Source organism: Galeopterus variegatus, unplaced genomic scaffold, assembly GCF_000696425.1.
Source record: "Galeopterus variegatus unplaced genomic scaffold, G_variegatus-3.0.2 Scaffold3190, whole genome shotgun sequence".
In the NCBI taxonomy this organism is placed as follows: Eukaryota; Metazoa; Chordata; class Mammalia; order Dermoptera; family Cynocephalidae; genus Galeopterus; species Galeopterus variegatus.
In genome coordinates, this window is record NW_007729301.1 from 167,871 (window position 1) to 186,009 (window position 18,139).

Consider the following 18,139-nt stretch of genomic DNA (forward strand, 5'->3'; position numbering starts at 1 on the left):
AAGTATTAAAAAGATGTTAAATGCCACCATATCTAATTGAATTTACTCCTTGGTATAGAATCTCAAGAATTACTAAAAGACGTATTTAGGGGGCCGGTGGCGCACTGCGCTAGTGCGCCGCTTGGGAAGTGCGGCTGCGCTCCCGCCGAGGGTTCGGATCCCACATACAGACCGGTTCCCGCTCACTGGCTGAGCGAGGCGCGGGGGCAACACCGAGGGTTGCGATCCCGTTGCCGGTCCCGGTCCGGTACGGGGGCGACACTGAGGGTTGCGATCTGTTGCCGGACACGGAAAAAAGACAAAAAAATAAATAAATAAATAAAAGACGTATTTAGGAAAGTTGCTTGGGTAGTTGCCCAATAATCTGAACAGATGCTCAGATTGCCTGCCTTTGGAATCTCTATGACCCATCTCCCTTGAGTAGGGAGTGGAGTGCATAAAAGACGTATTTAGGAAAGTTGCTTGGGTAGTTGCCCAATAATCTGAACAGATGCTCAGGTTGCCTGCCTTTGGAATCTCTATGACCCATCTCCCTTGAGTAGGGAGTGGAGTGTGAGCATCTTGAACATAACAGGAAACCCCTGACTGTGAAAGCTCAAGACCAGCAACTTTTTTTCTGTCTCTCCCACTCAGCATGAAAAACTACAAAATCACCAAGCCTGCCTGGGTCTCGGGGTCAGGACAAATTCACCTCAGTCTCCTACTCTCCACTTTCACAACCAGTAGGAATCAATCTTTACGGACTGTACCATCTTCTGGGGGAAAAAAGCCCACAGATGTCTGGAAAAACCAGTCAGTGTATAATCTTGCCTGCCCATTCTTGCCAGTTTTATTATACACTGGAAATTCTGATCACACACTCCCATAAATTGAATGCAGAGCTAAGTTCTGTCGGGCTCCACTTACCAAGGAGATTGAGCCACTGGACTGGCAGACGACTGGCAAAAACCGTGTCTGAACACAAGAACAGAGTTCCCAGGGAATGCCATGCTCTAGAAAAACAGATGAGGACAAAGTGGGCAGTCATCTCTTCCCTTCATTTGTCCTTGACACAAACAGGCCAGGAATCCCCTCCTACTCTGATTAGATGAACAAAACATAGAACTTGCAGTTCTAAGAACCGTCACTGTCACCCAGGTATTCCTCCAGCCATCCTCCTCACGGACGGATATATCTTTAATTATCTTTAAGGGTTGAGCCATTTCCTAATGTTAAATGCTAAATACATAGTCATAGACACTCAACAGATGTCTTTGGAATAAATGAGTGTTACCTTCTCTCCACCATCAACTCCAAAGACCAACTTTGAGAAGACTCTCCAAGACCACTAAAGCAGCTTGAACTTCACAACCCACAGAAATGGCCATGCACTGGTGTTATTTAAACCACAGTATTTCTGAAAGAAAGTGAGCTCAATTTCCTATAGGCAGACACAAGTAAACAGCAGGTATTAAACCAATAAAACCATGTAGTCAATAGTTTACAAAAATACATCTTTATTGTGTCTCAAAGTTCTTGCATTATACAGATACTTAGTTATATAAACTTAGTTGTCATGTTAAATATAAATTAAACAAGAAAAACTATAAAGAAATTAGCAAAACAGCCAGAAAATTCCTCCAAGCCATGAAGCTGTGTTAAAAATGTCTGGTGGGATGATGAAACTATCTTAAATCACCACACTCAGAAAACTGTTAAGTGCAGCAAATGTAAATGCTGGAAACGACAACAAAGGCCAAAGTGATACAGAATAAAACTAGGTGGGCGCCACCATTTACAGAGGGTTGAGCACCTAAGATGGCTCCATGTGACACTTTAGCAAGCATCACCTTTGTGTAAAACAAACCAGGGGCTCCATCGTTAAGCTACAGGTTAACTTACATGCAACCACAGGGGAACATGCCCGGATGCCGCCGCTAGAGTCCCCACACGCAGCTGGCCCGCATGGTTCTCCTGAGGTTGGGATCTGGATCCTGGAGGGGCCTGGCCCCACTGCCCCAGGCGGGGTGCGCAGGCGCGGATGACTGCATGGGAGGGGAGCTGCCGGCTGTGATGGCCACACGTGGTGGACAAGGTCCGCACGGCAGGTCAGTCCTTCCTCTCGTGGAGCTGCCACCACCATTCTCCAGAGGTGCTCTGCAGACAGACTGCCCTGGTGGATCAGTTCCGAGCCTCCGAGGCCGTGGGGCTGCGCACCGTGGACATGAGGTGCGACTTGTAGGTCTTGCTCAGGCCGGTCATCCAGAACTTGAGCAGCTTCACGTTGTCCTCCTCGGACGCGCCCAGGATGCTCAGGAGCTTCTGTGTGTCCTCCTTGGGCCGACTGTCCACCTTGGTGAACTTGAAAAGGACCTTCACTTTGCTGTAGAAAACAGAAAAGAGAACACTCAGGTGGCACAGCACAGCCGCCAGAGTTCTGGGCCTGGGGCTCGGTGGCTTCCAGACCAGCGCAGGCAGGCCCGGCTCACATGCACCCCGCGGGACACCCAAGGCCCGGGGGATAGGAGAGAAGAAAGGAAGGAGACTGTCCTTAAATTCCTTAAAGTCGTGGAAGAACCTGGCTGCTCCTAAGCCTCTTTGTGTTATATGAAATCAGAACAATGTCTGACTAATTGAATTTGATGAAAAATTTATTAAGAATTAAGGCAGAAGGAAATAAAATAACTTGCTCTTAAAAAAAAAAGAACACAATTGGTGTGACTTCAGATTTCTGGGTGCTTTGTGTCCTCCTCACCCCACCTGCAGAGCGGGAGCTTGGGCCAGGAGACACCAGTCCCCTCTCAAAGGTCACCGCGCAAGGCAGAGACAGCAGGTGGCCCGCGCTGCCCTCTATGCTAAGGCCTCCCGATGCAGCCACGCCGCAGTGGGCAGCAGGGCCGTGGGCTTACTTCATCCACTCCTCCTTGAGGCACACCAGGCACTGGTCCACCACATCCACGGACAGATTCTGGTTGGTCAGCGCCGCCTCGATCTTATTCAGGATGGTGGGGCCAACTGGGAACAAGGGCGGAGGCAAGGCCAGGGGGCCATGAGGGCGAGGGCATCAGCACACAGCGGGGGCACGGGACGGGGCAGGCGGCAGGGGGGCATCAGCACACTGCAGGAGTGTGGGGCAAGGGCACAGGGGGAGGGGCACCAGCACACAGCAAGGGCAGGGGCATGACCACAGGGTAGGGGTATGAGCACTGGGCAGGGCATACAGGGGTGGAGGGTGGGCTCTCCCCTCCCTGCTGGCTCTCAGGAACCCTCAACCTGCCCAGCAACACCCACCTCGGTCTGCAGCCACAGGGCTCCCGCTGGTCACCACAAACTCATACTTGCTGAGAGACTGGTCGTCCTCACACCTGACTGAGTGGAGTGCGGAGCGAGTGGCTGCGTGGACCTCCACGATGACAGCGAATTCTGGCAATACAAAAGCCACTGTCTGGAGAAGGGCTCCTCCCCTCATTTCACCCCCTTGGCAAGCCCCCCTCATTCCACCACTCCAAATTATTTCAGATCAAAGAGGAAAACACTGCCCAGAGAGGTCTTCTGAGGTTAATGCTTTGATATTTAAAACGTTTTGCAGTTTATTTGTGACTACAATTAAGGGTTAACTTTTGCCTCAGTTAGAGTAATAATAATTTACTATGTGCCAATAATCATAAGTTACTTTATATACATCAATTTACTTCATACTAAGCAACTCTATAAAGATGGTCCCACTATTACCCCGATTTTATGCATGGGAAAACAGACGAGGCTCAGAGAAGTGATAAGGACTTCAAGCCCATCTCCGAAACCAGAGCCAGTGTTCCTAAAGCTGCCCAGAGAAAGGGCACTGCCTCTCAGGACTCAGGACCCAGCCCACGTGCTGTACAGAGTCTGCTCAAGGCTGCTGCTGGCTCTGGGCTGGACGTGTGCCAGTGAGCCCACCAGTGCAGTGACCACCTCTCACAGATGTCCTCAGAGAAGCCACTACTTGCCTGGGGAGGGCGGGCTTTGAACCCAGCTGACTCCTAGACACCCCCAAATAAAAGACGGGGGTGTCAACTACCTTCCTGGTTCTGTCACAGGCAGAGCGCATCAGGGCAAAGGGCAGCACTAATGACTGTCAGAGACTCAGGCATGTGAAAGGAAAAGAAAAACCAGAGAGGGTGAGGAAGGGACAGGAGGAAAGGAAGTGGGCGAGACTCACAGAACGCGGCAGGCACGCTGTCACAGACCAGCAAGTCTCCTGAACTTCGGGGGAACTGACTTGCCAGGAGTACAACAGTCCCCCAGCCATCCAGGCGTGGTGTTCTCGGTGGACATACACTCTCCCACCCCCGGGACCGTGACCCTTGGCCTACTGAGAACCACAGGCCCTGCAAGCCACCCTCACTATCAGGTTGTCCAGTCCACCCCTTACGCAAAGCCACTGGGAAAACTGGCCCTAAGTTGTGGGTTCCCCTGCCTCTGAGGACAGCAGGCAGCATCCCCAAATCCATGACTGAGATCCAGCTCCACCTCAGGGCCCTGATGTGTGAGGACTCCCCACAGCAGGAAAGAAGGGCACGCACCTGAGCACAGCACGTGGTGGGGGATCTGCACGTGCGGGCTGAGCCCCAGGAAGTTGCAGCGATAGGCCTCCTCATACTGGCTGCTGTATGGGATGACACGGGCACAGCCCACAGGCAGCATGGTCTGCAGAGGACAGAGCCACTCAGCCCACAGCAGCAAGGACATCCTCAGTCCTGGCCTGCCTACATACCAACCCCACACGCCCCTGCAGCTCAGTCCCAAGAGGGTGTCTCCCACCACGAGGCCATCCGTCACACACCCACGTGTGCCGCCTCTTGCTCTGTGTGTTAACTCTGACATCAGGCTTTGCCTTCTCAGGCAGCTCAGTCCCAAGAGGGTGTCTCCCACCACGAGGCCATCCGTCACACACCCACGTGTGCTGCCTCTTGCTCTGTGTGTTAACTCTGACATCAGGCTTTGCCTTCTCAGATGTGTCTCTCCCCCAGTCCCACAGAGATGAAAAGCTGTTTGTGAGACTGTGTCATATTCACTTTTGTCCCCTTGAAGGCCTAGACGGTCGGCAGACATGCACATGCTTCCTGACGATTTAAATGTCACCAGAACCAGCCCGGGCCTGGGCGCCCCACTGGGCCTCCGGATGGAGACAGGTGCTGCATGTGTATGCCCACCCCAGTCATGGAAGATGTGAGTGCAGAGGATGCCTGCGCCAGCTCCCACAGCTTCTTTGAGGGACTCGGGGATTGCAGAGGGCTAGGAGGGTAGTTATATCAGCCTATCAGGACAGCACAGACTCCTGCCAATGGAAATAAAAAATATCCATGACTGCCATTTTTAATCGTGGAAAAAAAGCACAAGTCTTAAGTTCAGTTAGGGACCGTCTGCGAGGTGTGCACTGAGCAGTCGACATGTCCTCACCTGAAGTCAGGCACTAGGCCCATACTGTTCAGCCACAGAACACGCAAGAAAAAGATGTTCTTACCCGAAGAACTTCAAAGGCTGACTGTACAAGGTCCACATCTCTGCTCTTCCAGATCACCTGGTTCCCCATGAGAACATGCCAGGCCAACATGCGAAAAGATGGGGCACCCAGAACCTGGAAAATAGCATGCGGTGCTTTCTGCATGGTTAACAGAAACACTTTTTCTCTTCCCTCCAATGAAATTATTTTGTGTGTTTAGAAACTTACTCTATATCAGAGGAAGATGTGATGAGGAGAGAGAAAGTCACTTATCTTCTCAGGGAGGGTAGGTGGCCTGCCCAAGGTCCAAAGGGGACAGTTGGAAGTCCCGGTTTTGCCCACAAAAACTGGATTCCAAAGCTCTTGCACCCTTCAGATCTTTTTCTCAATTTTATTTTTAAATATTTGAAGGAAAAGTGTTCACTTTTTGCAACATTCACCTTCTCTCTATAGACACTTAATTTTGCTGAATCATTTGAAAGTAAGCTGCAGGCACCATGACACTTCAGCACACAGAAAGAACAACCCGGACCACGACTACACCCAGGCACGCCACACTGATACAACGTAGCCAATACCCATTACGTGCAAGAGCTCATGCCTCCAAACGACATCCTTTATAGCTGCTGTTCTTTTGATGCAGGAGCCATTAAAGGATCATGATGGCTTTTAGATATAATGTCTTTATTCTTTAATCTACAATGGCCCATCTCCAAACTCCACCTTCTATTAACTTCCATGACACTGACATTTTAGAAGAGTCCAGCCTGTTGTCTTATAGCTTCTAAGAAGCTGAACATAGCTTTGAAAACAAAACAAAAAAACAACAAAAAAAGAGAGGCTACAATCACATTTTACTAAACTCCAAAGCCTCAAAGTGTTCCCACCTCCAGTGGAATTCAAGATTCCCTCTACCCCTAATCCATGGAAGCAATCCACAAGGATGATTTCAGCCAAATACATGATTTTGATGGAATGAGTGTCCATGGGGATCTGCCACCAAACCAGTCTTACTCCATTTTCCAAAATAGAAATAACTACCTTCTGATAAAATTAATGCTCATTGTAAAAATAAATACAGAAAAATACAATAAAAAGGGGACAACCTGCCATCATAATTAAGCAGTCCCCTTTTCCCATCTGTACACCAAGGTCAATGTTGCTGTGTGTTAGATTTTGTTTTGTATTTGGTAGTCTTACATACACATCACTCTATACATATTGTATGCTTTATTTCTTGTACTTAATGATATTCCATTGTTTGGACATGCTATAACTACCATGGCTGGACATTCAGGTTTATTCCAATTTTTTGTAAGAACAACCATCACTTTCAATCTGCAATGAGTCTAGGCTGCATGCAAACTGGTAATAGTGCTGTTCAATCCCTGGAGAAGGTTCTAGAATGACAATATTTGAGGACCATGGGAGCCAACCATCAGGGCTTTCTTTGAAGCAAGACACTGGCATTGTCACTAAAAGGGGGACACTGATCCTGTGGCTAATACACCCCTGATGCCCACCGTGCCTTCAGCCCCACAAAGAGGCTCCCTTCCAGGTTTGGAAGATGATGGGCCCAAAGGACAAAGTGTGTTGAACAGAGAAGACTGGGCTCTTCTCCCGAGTTTCTGACTGGGGCTCTACCCTCTGCCGCCTACCTGTCTCATGTGCCGAAGGGACTTGAAGACCGACAGCTTTCGGGGCTGCCAGTTTCCACAATCTGAGAGTAAGGATGAATCTGTAGGGCACTTGGTCAGCTCCCGCCCTTCTGTGCCCTCCGGCAGCACAGCGGCTTTCTCTTCCTCCTCGGCCTCAGAGTTGTCCCAGCTTTCTGATTCCTCTTCTAAGTTTGCCGTCCTGAGTGCTGCTGCTGTGGTTAGCACATGGTGCATGCACGCGCGTTACTGGGGGCTCCTGTGTAGCCGGCCTACTCAGCAACATCACCACTCTTGTGCTTAGCAGGATAGAATTCGGAAACCACTTCCCACTAACATGTTATTTAGAAGGAACTTGGTACCTAAGATTTATAGTTTGGACAAATCTCAAAAACGTTTTGTCTTTAATTCCTGCAAAATGCTTAGCAGTTCTCAGCAGCCTTTTAGTAGACTTTTTGTTTAAACTTTTAGTTTTATGGATTCAAAACTATAAGGAATTTTCTTAATGCATTCCTATAAACTCTGTTCTTTTGAAGTTTGATTAGGGGATACTTCATTTTTTTCTTTTTCTTTAAACATTTTATATTTATCATGTCTATATTGCAGATGATTTATCATGAGTGTCATAGAATTTTGGATTTTTTTTTTTTAAAGATGACCGGTAAGGGGATCTTAACCCTTGACTTGGTGTTGTCAGCACCACGCTCAGCCAGTGAGCAAACCGGCCATCCCTATGTGGGATCCGAACCCGGGGCCTTGGTGTTATCAGCACCACACTCTCCCGAGTGAGCCACGGGCCGGCCCCATGCTGCCCTTTAGATGCAACAGTCTCGTTAGGTGACCACACCAGCCAGCTGGTTACTGACCCCTGGCCGTGGCCAGCTGCCTGCTCCTTGTCCTGGGCAGCATGGGGTGGGCAGAGAGGGCTCAGTCACTGTTTCCTTAGCCCGGAACGTCATACTACATTCAGAAGCACTCACTGAAAGACCCCAAGCTGTTCACTGTTGTGGGAAAACTCAAGCCAACCCTGAAAATGCCAACAGCGCGTGCGTACTGAGCACATCCTGTCGGGCACTTTCCTCGGGACTCCATGCATCATCTCACTTTTTCCTCTCCACTGTCCTGAGGTCAGCACTATTATCCTCACCTCACAGATAAAGAAGTAAATACCTGTGATTTCAATTAGGCTTCGTCGTGGCCCTCACAAAGGATCCCATCTCCATTTCATGTCGCGAGACCAAAAGGGAGGGGTGCATGTGAGTAGCAGAGGCACTGCTTGAGGCCAGCTCTGTCTAGCTCTAAAGTGCAAGAAGTAAATACCTGTGATTTCAATTAGGCTTCGTCGTGGCCCTCACAAAGGATCCCATCTACATTTCATTTCGCGAGACCAAAAGGGAGGGGTGCATGTGAGTAGCAGAGGCACTGCTTGAGGCCAGCTCTGTCTAGCTCTAAAGTGTGTGTCTGTGCGCACTCCTACACCCAGATTCATGACCACGACACAGTCCAAAGCAAGCCCAGAGCCCTGTGTACCTGCACATCTAGCTGCCACAAGCTTTGACAGACCTGGCTCTCTGTGCAACAGATGTCAGGGAAACTGCCCTCACCACCCGCACTAGCCTAGAAATTTGTAATTAGCACCATAACAAATGGGGCCAACTGATCTGGGAGGATATGAAAGTGGATTGCAAACTTCTCTCTTCCGAGCATGCTCTGCCCTTACTGAAACCCCACTCCTATATTTCCCCACACAGGAAAGCCTGTCTAAACCAAGTGTATGCAAGCCAAGTACTTGTCTATAGGGATAGCCTTGAAACAGCTCCAACAATTTAGGAGTCAACCACTTGCAAACTGAAGCAAAGGAAGCATTACTAGTAACAAACTGCACACAACACGCATCACAAGTGCGTTTACCTGCCACACAGCCAGAACTGTGGACCTAGAGCACCAAAAGTCACATCAGCCCTGACAGAAGGCTCAGCCAAGATCTAGATCAGAGGTCCTGACTGCTGCACAATGCACCAGGATCTCCTGGGAAGTTAGGTGAATGCACAAGACCCTGAGCCCCAGATGCGGGGAGAGCCCAGACACCTGGGAGGCTGGGGAACCACTGCCTTGATGGAAAACTTTGGTCTAACTGAAACAGAAGTTTGTTATAAAGCAATGAATAAGAGACTGTCTACAAGGCCAAGCACTTGCCTATCATCATAAAATATGGACAAGAAAACCTTCAGTCAGTTCTCTCTACAGATAGCCCTAATCGTGGATTTTCCCAATGTACCTGGGAAATAGAATCTTTCATGTGACTGTCAAGAAAAATGAAAGAGAAATCACAACAAACACACCAAGATCAAAGGGCAAGCTTTACGCAGGCTCATCCGGGGCTTATTCAGAGCCAAGCTTCCCTGTATCTGCTTCTCCTGCCAGCACGGCCGAGAGCAGGTGGCCCAGCGGCAGCAGCCCCTCCTCACCGGCCAGCTTTTCCATCTGCACCAGGGTGTCCTCGGTGGGTGCGCCCTCCAGGAGCTTCTCGGTCAGTCGGCTGCCACACGCTTTCAGGAGCCTAGAGAAGACAGCACCAGCTATGACACATTTTTCCCAAGGAAAAACTGAACCTGAAGCTGCTCAAGCCTGTCAGACTACCAGTTTACAGAAGACACGGGTACAAAAGAACATGTTGACCACCACCCCAGGACACAATCAGTCAGACCCAGGGTGCAGGCAATTCTATAAGACAAGTGACCAAGGTCCTTCACTAAAGGGCATGGGAGAGATAAGGGGGATGTGGCCTGGACAGAGGAACTGTCACAGGCTAGAGAGACTTCAGGTGTTGTCATGATCCCAACACAAAAGGCACTTTGGAAACAAAAGAGAAAACTGAACATGGTTTGTGCACTGAAGGATACTAATGAATTAGTCAATTTTGTTGGATAACATAATGGTATTGTGGTTATATTTATGGTTGAAATGGTACTAAGATTTGCTTTAAAAAAATACTCCAAACAAAAGAAGTGAGGGGACAAAAGAAAAAGCAGCAAAATGCTGATAACTGCTAAAGCTGGGTGAGGGAGGGTAGGTTCCCTGCACTATTTATTCTTCTTTGGATCTGTTTGAAAATTTCCGTAATAAAAATGATTTTTAAAATATGGAAGGAAGCTAAGAGTAGATTTTAAACGTTGTTACAAAAAAAAAAAAAAAGGATAAGTATGTGAGGTAATACATGTTAAATAGCTTGGTTTAGCCACTCTACAATGTGTACATATATCAAAACTCCATGCTGTACACCACAAACATACTTTTTACTCATCAACTTAAAATTTTTTTTAAATTCAGGAGAAGCCCTATGTTGGGTGGGGGAGCAGATACTTTTTCTCTTTAGTTCACAGGTCCTCAGGAGCTGCACTCACGGGTCTACCCCTGAGGAGCCTCATCCAAGACTGGATTTAGACAATGAGATCCTAGACTTGAAGCTGGTACTGCACAGGAATGAGAATTAGGAAGTGGGGGGAGGGTCTCTGGAAGGCGTGAGTACATTCTGCAATGGAGGAGGAGAGAAAATTTGTGGCAGAAGTCAGACTGGTGGTTTTCAAATATGTCCACAGGGTCACTGACACTCCTCCCTTCACATGATGGAGGCTGATCCCTCCCCCTGCCTGGCCTGGGCTTAGGGACATGGCACATTTCTACCAAACGGTGAGTGCTGGAAGTCACTGTACATAACCACCAAGCCTGGGCCGTGAGTGGTTTCAGAGCCCACCTCATTATTCCCTTGGGTCAGTCACTCTGGGGGGAACCAGCTCCCAGGTCCACACAGCAAGGAGCCGAGGCCTGCTGCCCACAGCCAGCACCATGCCAGCCACATGAGGGAGCTACTTTGGAAGCGGCCCCTCCCCAGCCAGCAAAAACCTCCTAAAACCCTGAGCCAGAACCACCCAACTAAGCCACTTTTGACTTTCCAACCTGCAGAAGCTATGAGATAAATGTCTGTTGTTGTTGTTAAAAAAGGGTGGGGATCATCGGTCTTGGTACAGAAACTTAAAATATCATTAGGAAGTGAGCTGCAGAGACACGTTTTCCACACTATAGGGGAAGATACCCAGAGGAAAAGGACTCCAGCCAGTCCTGCACTAAGTGCACACAGGGTCCCCACCCACCCCCCCGGGGCAGCTGCGCAAACTCAGCCGGGGACCGTCTCCTCCCACATTGGTGGATAATCCAACCACTATGCAGTGACTGCTCTGATTCTCACAGTTGCTACAAGACCTGAGACTCATTACCAAGCAAAGGAGGTGTGCAGGCATGCCCACAAGTTGTCATCGCTTGTCAGGGACGTCAGTGAGCGGGCAGCGTTGCCATTCCTTTGGTGCAGGAACGGGGTAAAGGCCGTGTTCATCCTCTGGGCACGCTGCGGGCATCCATACTGCTCTGACTCAAACACCTGAAATGCACAGGGAGGGGCAGCCTCTAACAACCCAACTGGCCAGACCTGGGTGTGTGAGGGACCCATGACTAGTACCGGCCATCAAGGTAAGAGAGAAACCAGGTGGCCCCTCTGCCTTCCAGCAGGGCCATGCAACTATGCTGCACCACGGCTGCCACTCTGCTGCCGCAATGACAAGAAGCAAACTCCCGTTGGGCAAGGCACACACAGCAAGCACCAGCCTGTGGTTTGAGGGCTGGCTTTATCAGGCACAACCTGGCCTGGCCCAAGAGGCTTTGCTACAGCTGCAGGTCTACATTAGGGAGTGGGTCGCCACAGGATTAACGGACAGTGTCGGAAATAAAGGTCAGAGGAAGCAGAGACACCAGAGATGAAACCGGGCATCTGACTGCAGCAAGGAAACCAGGGCTGAGCGAGAATCAGGATGAGGGCAACTGTGATACTGACTGGGAGGCTCCTTACCATGGCCCCAACTCTGCAGCCAAGACCCTATGGTTCAGGTAGTGCAGCAGCCGCAAGGCCAAGAGGAACAGGGCTGCCTGGGCTCCCAACTGCGACTCCTGCCCTGCCAGGCCCCCTACCACCCGCACACCTCACTGCCACGTCACCTTGAGAGCCTTGCCCTGGAGCTCGTCGATGATTCCCCGGACCTTCCCCAGCAGGAAGGGCCAGGAGTTGATGAGGTAGATCCGGTCCATCATGATGGTGATGATGCTGTACCAGCGCTGGAAGCCCCTGGCCAGGCTATCCTTGATGAAGAATGTGTGGCTGAACACAAAACCATGCTGCTCATCCCCGAAGAAGATGGGGCCTTCCCGGCCAGGGCAGACCTGGAGGAAGGGACAGTGACTCCTCCCGTCAGTGACACCAAGCCAAAGCCTGCTCCTGAGGTATTCACCTGTCCCTGTGCTCGCACCTCCTAAAGATAATGTCTGCTATCATGGTGCAAGGCCAGTGAACTAGGTCCTCACTTTTTTCAACCCTGAGCCACAGATGACTCCTGTACAACTATTACATCCATCCTAGACTCAAATGTGCCAATGTACTCATCCAAATATACTGAAGAGCCAGTGGCCAAAACAGCCACTGCACAGTCCATATCATAAAATCTGTACACCTCATTCTTACAAAAAGACTTCCGTTCCTCCCTCCTGTCATACTCTTTCTTAACACACAATTCTAACAGACCTGGCCATTGCTTACTAGCAGACCAGCAGCAGGTACGTGAAAGGAGGGAAGCGGCTGGAGGCAGGCATGCAGCAGCAGCAGGAGGTGAGGACCAACAGTGCAGGAGCCCGTGTGTCTGATCGGATGCACACCAGGCACCCAGGCATTAGTAACAGAATCATGAATTCCTTGTGACAGACAAAAACCTAAAAGCTAAGATTCAAGCTCAGCAGCAGCAGCCATGTAGTTAGGAAACAAATTGATTTTCTCTCCAAGAGGCTCTGACAGCAGTCCGTGAGGACCCTCGGGACTCACAGTAAAGACAGAGACAATAAAGAAAGGTGATGTTTGATACGCGAACTACACATCCCAGAAATAGTTCACATCTTAGAAGCAGCCCGTGAGGACCCTCGGGACTCACAGTAAAGACAGAGACAATAAAGAAAGGTGATGTTTGATACGTGAACTACACATCCCAGAAATAGTTCACATCTTAGAAGCAGCCAGTGAAGAATGGAAAAATGATAAAAGTTTGGTGCTTAAAGTGAAAACTAGTGCCCATATAGAAAACTAACGAATCCTATGTGCCTTATCCTTTCAGCTCTGACAACTGAGGCATCCCATACTCCACGCCATGCCCATCTGCCCAGTCCTCTCTGTGAGGGGACTAACGTCAGTCCTTCCCTCCAACCCCCACCCTGACCTTGCTTAGGGCCCCGCGGAGCATGTGAGCTTCCCACAGACACCGGCCTGCGAAGTCGCAGGTGCTCACCTCGCAGCTCAGGCTCCGGACGCAGGCCTGGCGGACGATGCTGAACAGCTGGGGGTGGTTAGGGTGCTGGTGACTGACGTATTTAATTGAGGTCTCTTTGTCATGGCTGATATAGCCTGGATGTCCTACAGCAAGTGACTGGCAACCCTGCCAGCGAGGAGGAAACAAAAGCTGTTAGCTGCGGAGCCAACAACAGACCGTCTTACTCATGTGCAAACCTAAATTTAGGAAACTCAACCTCTTTTTGTATAAAAGTAACTGGCTTCCAGATATATACTTACCTGAGAATTTAAATGTTTCCTAAATAGGAAAACCAAGACACAGAGACCACGAAGATTGCAAGGGGTTAGTAATAACAGATATTATCTACTGAACACGTACATAGTAAGCATTATGAAAAGAGCTCGGCTTACTTTATCTCATTCGATCCAAGGTGCTAACCCTATGAGACAATTACAGCGAGAACCCCATCTAACAGAAAACAAAACGGAGGCTGAGATGGCAAGTAGCTGGCCCAAGGGCACACACCCTGCTCTGACAGTTTCCTGAGGGATGTCATCTACTCCACCCAGCCCTCTGTCTGTAGTCCTGAACAAACACTTGTTGGTCTCAGCCACAGGCAAAAGGGTCCAGCAATGAGCACAGAGAGGACAGTGTGGCAGCTCGAGCAGACACCCACCATCCAGACCATCTACTGTGGGGAGTGGGACAGACCAGCTGCGGCCCTACTGGAGCCACCGCCACGTGTGCTGCGGCCGTGCACTCCGCAGGTGCCACCCCAAGGACTACGCACGGGAGGGCACTGAGGCAAGGCCTTGCCCCAGACACACGGGATTCCTCCAAGGGCAACCCCAACTGCAGCTCCAGGACTGCCCAACGGCCTGGCCGAGCCCTCCTTCCCTTCTCCCCCTTTCTGCTGCCCCCACCCCAGATCGCCCACAAGCGTTTCCAGCAATAGAAACCTTCCGTATGTTGTCCTCTGCTTCTCGGCAGAATCATACTAATGGGGGTGGATTCCCGTTCACACTGTGGTAGAAGGTCACCCTGATTTCAGGCCCCGACCCAGGTCCTCCTTGCAAAGTAGCAGCCCACTGGGGGAACGTAAACTTCACTCCCCTGAGCTCACGAAGCAACATCATGAGGAACACCTAGGACCCCATGAGGAGGAACCTTACCTGGGAGTGCTGGGATGAGGGCACCCAAGCCTAGGACAAGCTGGAGTATGTGGATATGAAAGGAAATGGCACCTGTCTGTCCCACACAGTGGGTTAAAAAAGCTAAAAGTTAGGATGAAGGGACAGAACTAAAGGGATGTTAAGAGAAGCAGGCACATCCCACAGGGCCCACTGAGAAGCGGTCTGTCTTTCCCACAAGGCCTCACCACTGCTCTGGGGACCATAGGTCTCCTGTCCATCCCCTGCCTGCACACCCTGCCCCCCGCAGAGAGCAAATCATCCCTAAGACCTCAAAGATACTCGCCTCGCACATGTCCGACTTTTTGGGCCCCGGGCTGCTGGACTCGGCACTGGCCCCTTCTGCAGGGCTGTGCGCACGGATCCGACTGCTCATCTGGATGCCGCCCTCCTCCTCTTCGGCCTGCTCACCCTGGCCAGGGCTGTCTCCATTCCCAGCCCCTTGGGGAAGAGGGGCATGCAGAACTTCTGTGCAGAAGAGAGTTCGGGGGCCGTGGAGCTCGCAGAAGTGACAGAGAGCAACGATGGCATTCATGGTGCTGTGGAGACTGGCCAGAGGCCTGTGGGGGCAGGGAGGACACCATCACTGGCCCGTGCTTGCTCATGCCATGAAACCTCTCCAGCCCCTCTGAGCACAGGAACCACTCGGGTGTTGTCAATGGACTTTCCATCCAGCAGAGGCCAGCCACCCAACCAGAACTGCTGAGCACCTATTGTGTGCCAGGGCTGTGGTACATGCACAAGGATAAGAGGACAGACACACATGGCGCCTGCCCATGGGGAGGAACCACACACAAAGGAAGGCAAGACGTGAATCAGGTATTGCACAGAAAACTCCTTGGACAGAACCGCAACAGGGCTGTGGGCAGACTATACAAAGAGAATGCATATTCCTGAGTGATACAAAATGCTGCCAGATATGGTAACCACCACTGGAGTGGCACAAATAGAATGTCACAGAAGTTTCAAGAACCGAGCACCTTCTACATGCTGGGCATGGTTTTAGGTGACATTATGCTGTCCTCATGGAGCTTCCCTTCTGGGGGTGAAGGGACATGTGAAAAACTGCTCATCTTCACTGAGGTCAGGAGCATCATGAAGGTGGCCCAGCGGGCCCAGGGCAGAGAATGACCGGAGGCGGCGGGAACAGCCGGGGTGAGCCAGCTCAGCAGGGCTCCCCCTACAAGAGCCTAAGGAAATAGCACCTGCCCCATCCTGGTGGGTGTGACAGGGTCTGCGAGTAACTGTAGCAGAGCAGGAGACAGGGCAGAGACAACGGGAAGCAGATGTCATGGACCTGGAAAAGACCCTGTTTTCCCAGAGCTTGGAGAGGCTTGGGTGGGCTCTGATGAGAGTCGTAAGAAGATCTGAATTTCATTTTAAAAGGCTCACTCAGGCTAACGTGCAGAAAACAGACTGCAGGGGGCCAGGATGGGCATGGGGAGGTATTCCCACTGACCCGGGAGAAGAGGTGGAGCCTGGGTGGCAGGGGAGGAGGGAAGTGGCAGTGTGTGTTCAGAGCAGGACAGGGGACAGGGGAGGCCATGCAGGGCTGGAGCTGGGAACCTGGGCCTCCAGAGCGCAGGGAGGAAGCGCAGGCCAGAGGCAGGCAGTGCAGCAGCAGCGGCAGCAGGAGAGCTCCAGTGTCATTCCAGCGACCAGAGAACAAGAACGTTAGCAAGGAAGGAATGGAATGTTATTCAGCCTTAAACAGGAAGGCAGTTCTGACAGATGCTACCACATGGAAGAACCTTGAGGACATTATGCTGAGTGAAATAAGACACAGAAGGACAAACATCAAATGACACCACTTATATGTGGTGCCCAGGGTAGTCAAATCCACAGAGACAGGAAGTAGAATGGTGGCCGCCAGGAGTTGGGGGAGGAGAGTGGGGAGTTAGTGGTTAATGGGACAGAGTCTCAGTTGGGGAAGATGAAGGGTTCTGGAGATGGATGTGGGTGATGGCTGCACAACAGTGTGGACATACTTAATGCCACTGAACAGTACGTGTAAAAATGGTTAAGATGGTAAAACTTATGTTATGTGTACCTTACAATTAAAAACAGAAAAAAGGAATGGTCACCTGCAGAACAACATGGAGGTCACGAGTGACCTTAACAAGAGCCTTTCCGGTGAAGTGAGAAAAAGCTCATGAGAGTGAGCACAGACAAGCCTTTTTAGAGTTCCTGTGCTAAAGTGACAGGAACAGGGGGTTCCTCAACACCTAGCTGGGGTGTGGAGTCACGGAAAGGCTCCTGCACCAGGCCCAGCTGCAGCATGGCTGGGACGCTGGTGGAACGAGCCAAAGGCCACAGGACCCAGTGCGCTCACGGAGGCAATTCATCCACTGCAAAAGGAGGGAGGACAGGGCCGACCCTGTGGCTCACTCAGGAGAGTGCGATGCTGGGAGTGCAGCGGCGCTCCCGCTGCGGGTTCAGATCCTGTATAGGGATGGCCAGTGCACTCACTGGCTGAGCGTGGTGCGGGCGACGCCAAGCCAAGGGTTGCAATCCCCTTATAGGTCACAAAAAGAAAAAAAAAAAAAAAAAAGGAGGGAAGACAGACCTTGGTCCCCAGTTTGGGGAAAATCAGAGAAGGCTTCAAAAATGGGGGCACGTCCAATGGGTGCTGACATGCAGAGAAGGTCAGGAAAGGAGGCCACGGGAGCAAAGGCAGAGGTGGGGATGGCCGCAGCCAGCACCTAGCACCCAGCACCCAGGGCATGTATGTCACAGGAGGCCACACCACTGGCTTGAGGAGGATCTGGAATGCCAGGCAGGCTAGAGTGACTATGTATGCCCCAGACCCACAGTGTCCAAAATTGTGACCATAAGCCACATGCAGCAACTTAAATTTAGATTAACTAAAACAAAACCCAAAAAACCCCAAAAAACAAAAATATGAATTAACTAAAACAGAAGCTCAGCTCCTCTGTCTCACTAGCTATGTTTCAAGTGCTTGCTGGCTACACGTGGCTCAGGGCCACCATTTTGATCAGTACAGGTTATGGAACATTCTGTCACCACAGGAAGCTCCTTGCTCAAGATAACAAGAAACCATTTAAGTATCCGAATGTCTTGAGTGAGTAGTGGACCCTGACCAGGATCCAAACTCTGTTCTCTTTTGGGAACCCCTCCCCCATTAGGGAGTCACAAGTCAGACTTCTCTGTCACCCCCGGGGCAGGTAGGGTGTGGACATGACCAAGACTTGGCCAATCAAATGGCCTGCCTGGACGCTAAAACTTGGAAGGAGGCAAAGCAGCAGAGTCTAAACACGTGGAGTGGGCCGGCCCGTGGCTCACTCGGGAGAGTGCGGTGCTGATAACACCAAGGCCACAGGTTCGGATCCTATATAGGGATGGCTGGTTAGCTCACTGGGTGGGCGTGGTGCTGACGGCACCAAGTCAAGGGTTAAGATCCCCTTACCGGTCATCTTTTTTTTTTTTTTTTTT

At 50.7% G+C, this 18,139-nt stretch overlaps 1 protein-coding gene across 1 annotated transcript in view; it reads right to left on the reverse strand.

The window, feature by feature from the left end:
• Positions 1–1,476: 1,476 nt before the first annotated feature.
• FLCN (folliculin) overlaps positions 1,477–18,139 on the reverse strand; it is a 19,402-nt gene continuing 2,739 nt past the window's right edge. Inside the window, exons 2-12 of the mRNA XM_008584257.1 lie at positions 14,973–15,246; positions 13,494–13,640; positions 12,163–12,384; positions 11,391–11,551; positions 9,585–9,676; positions 7,120–7,310; positions 5,483–5,596; positions 4,542–4,665; positions 3,271–3,402; positions 2,889–2,994; positions 1,477–2,362 (exon numbers count right to left, since the gene is read on the reverse strand). Coding sequence (XP_008582479.1) covers positions 2,161–2,362; positions 2,889–2,994; positions 3,271–3,402; positions 4,542–4,665; positions 5,483–5,596; positions 7,120–7,310; positions 9,585–9,676; positions 11,391–11,551; positions 12,163–12,384; positions 13,494–13,640; positions 14,973–15,221 — 1,740 coding nt within the window. The 5' untranslated portion in view covers positions 15,222–15,246 and the 3' untranslated portion in view covers positions 1,477–2,160. The remainder of the gene's footprint in view (positions 2,363–2,888; positions 2,995–3,270; positions 3,403–4,541; positions 4,666–5,482; positions 5,597–7,119; positions 7,311–9,584; positions 9,677–11,390; positions 11,552–12,162; positions 12,385–13,493; positions 13,641–14,972; positions 15,247–18,139) is intronic.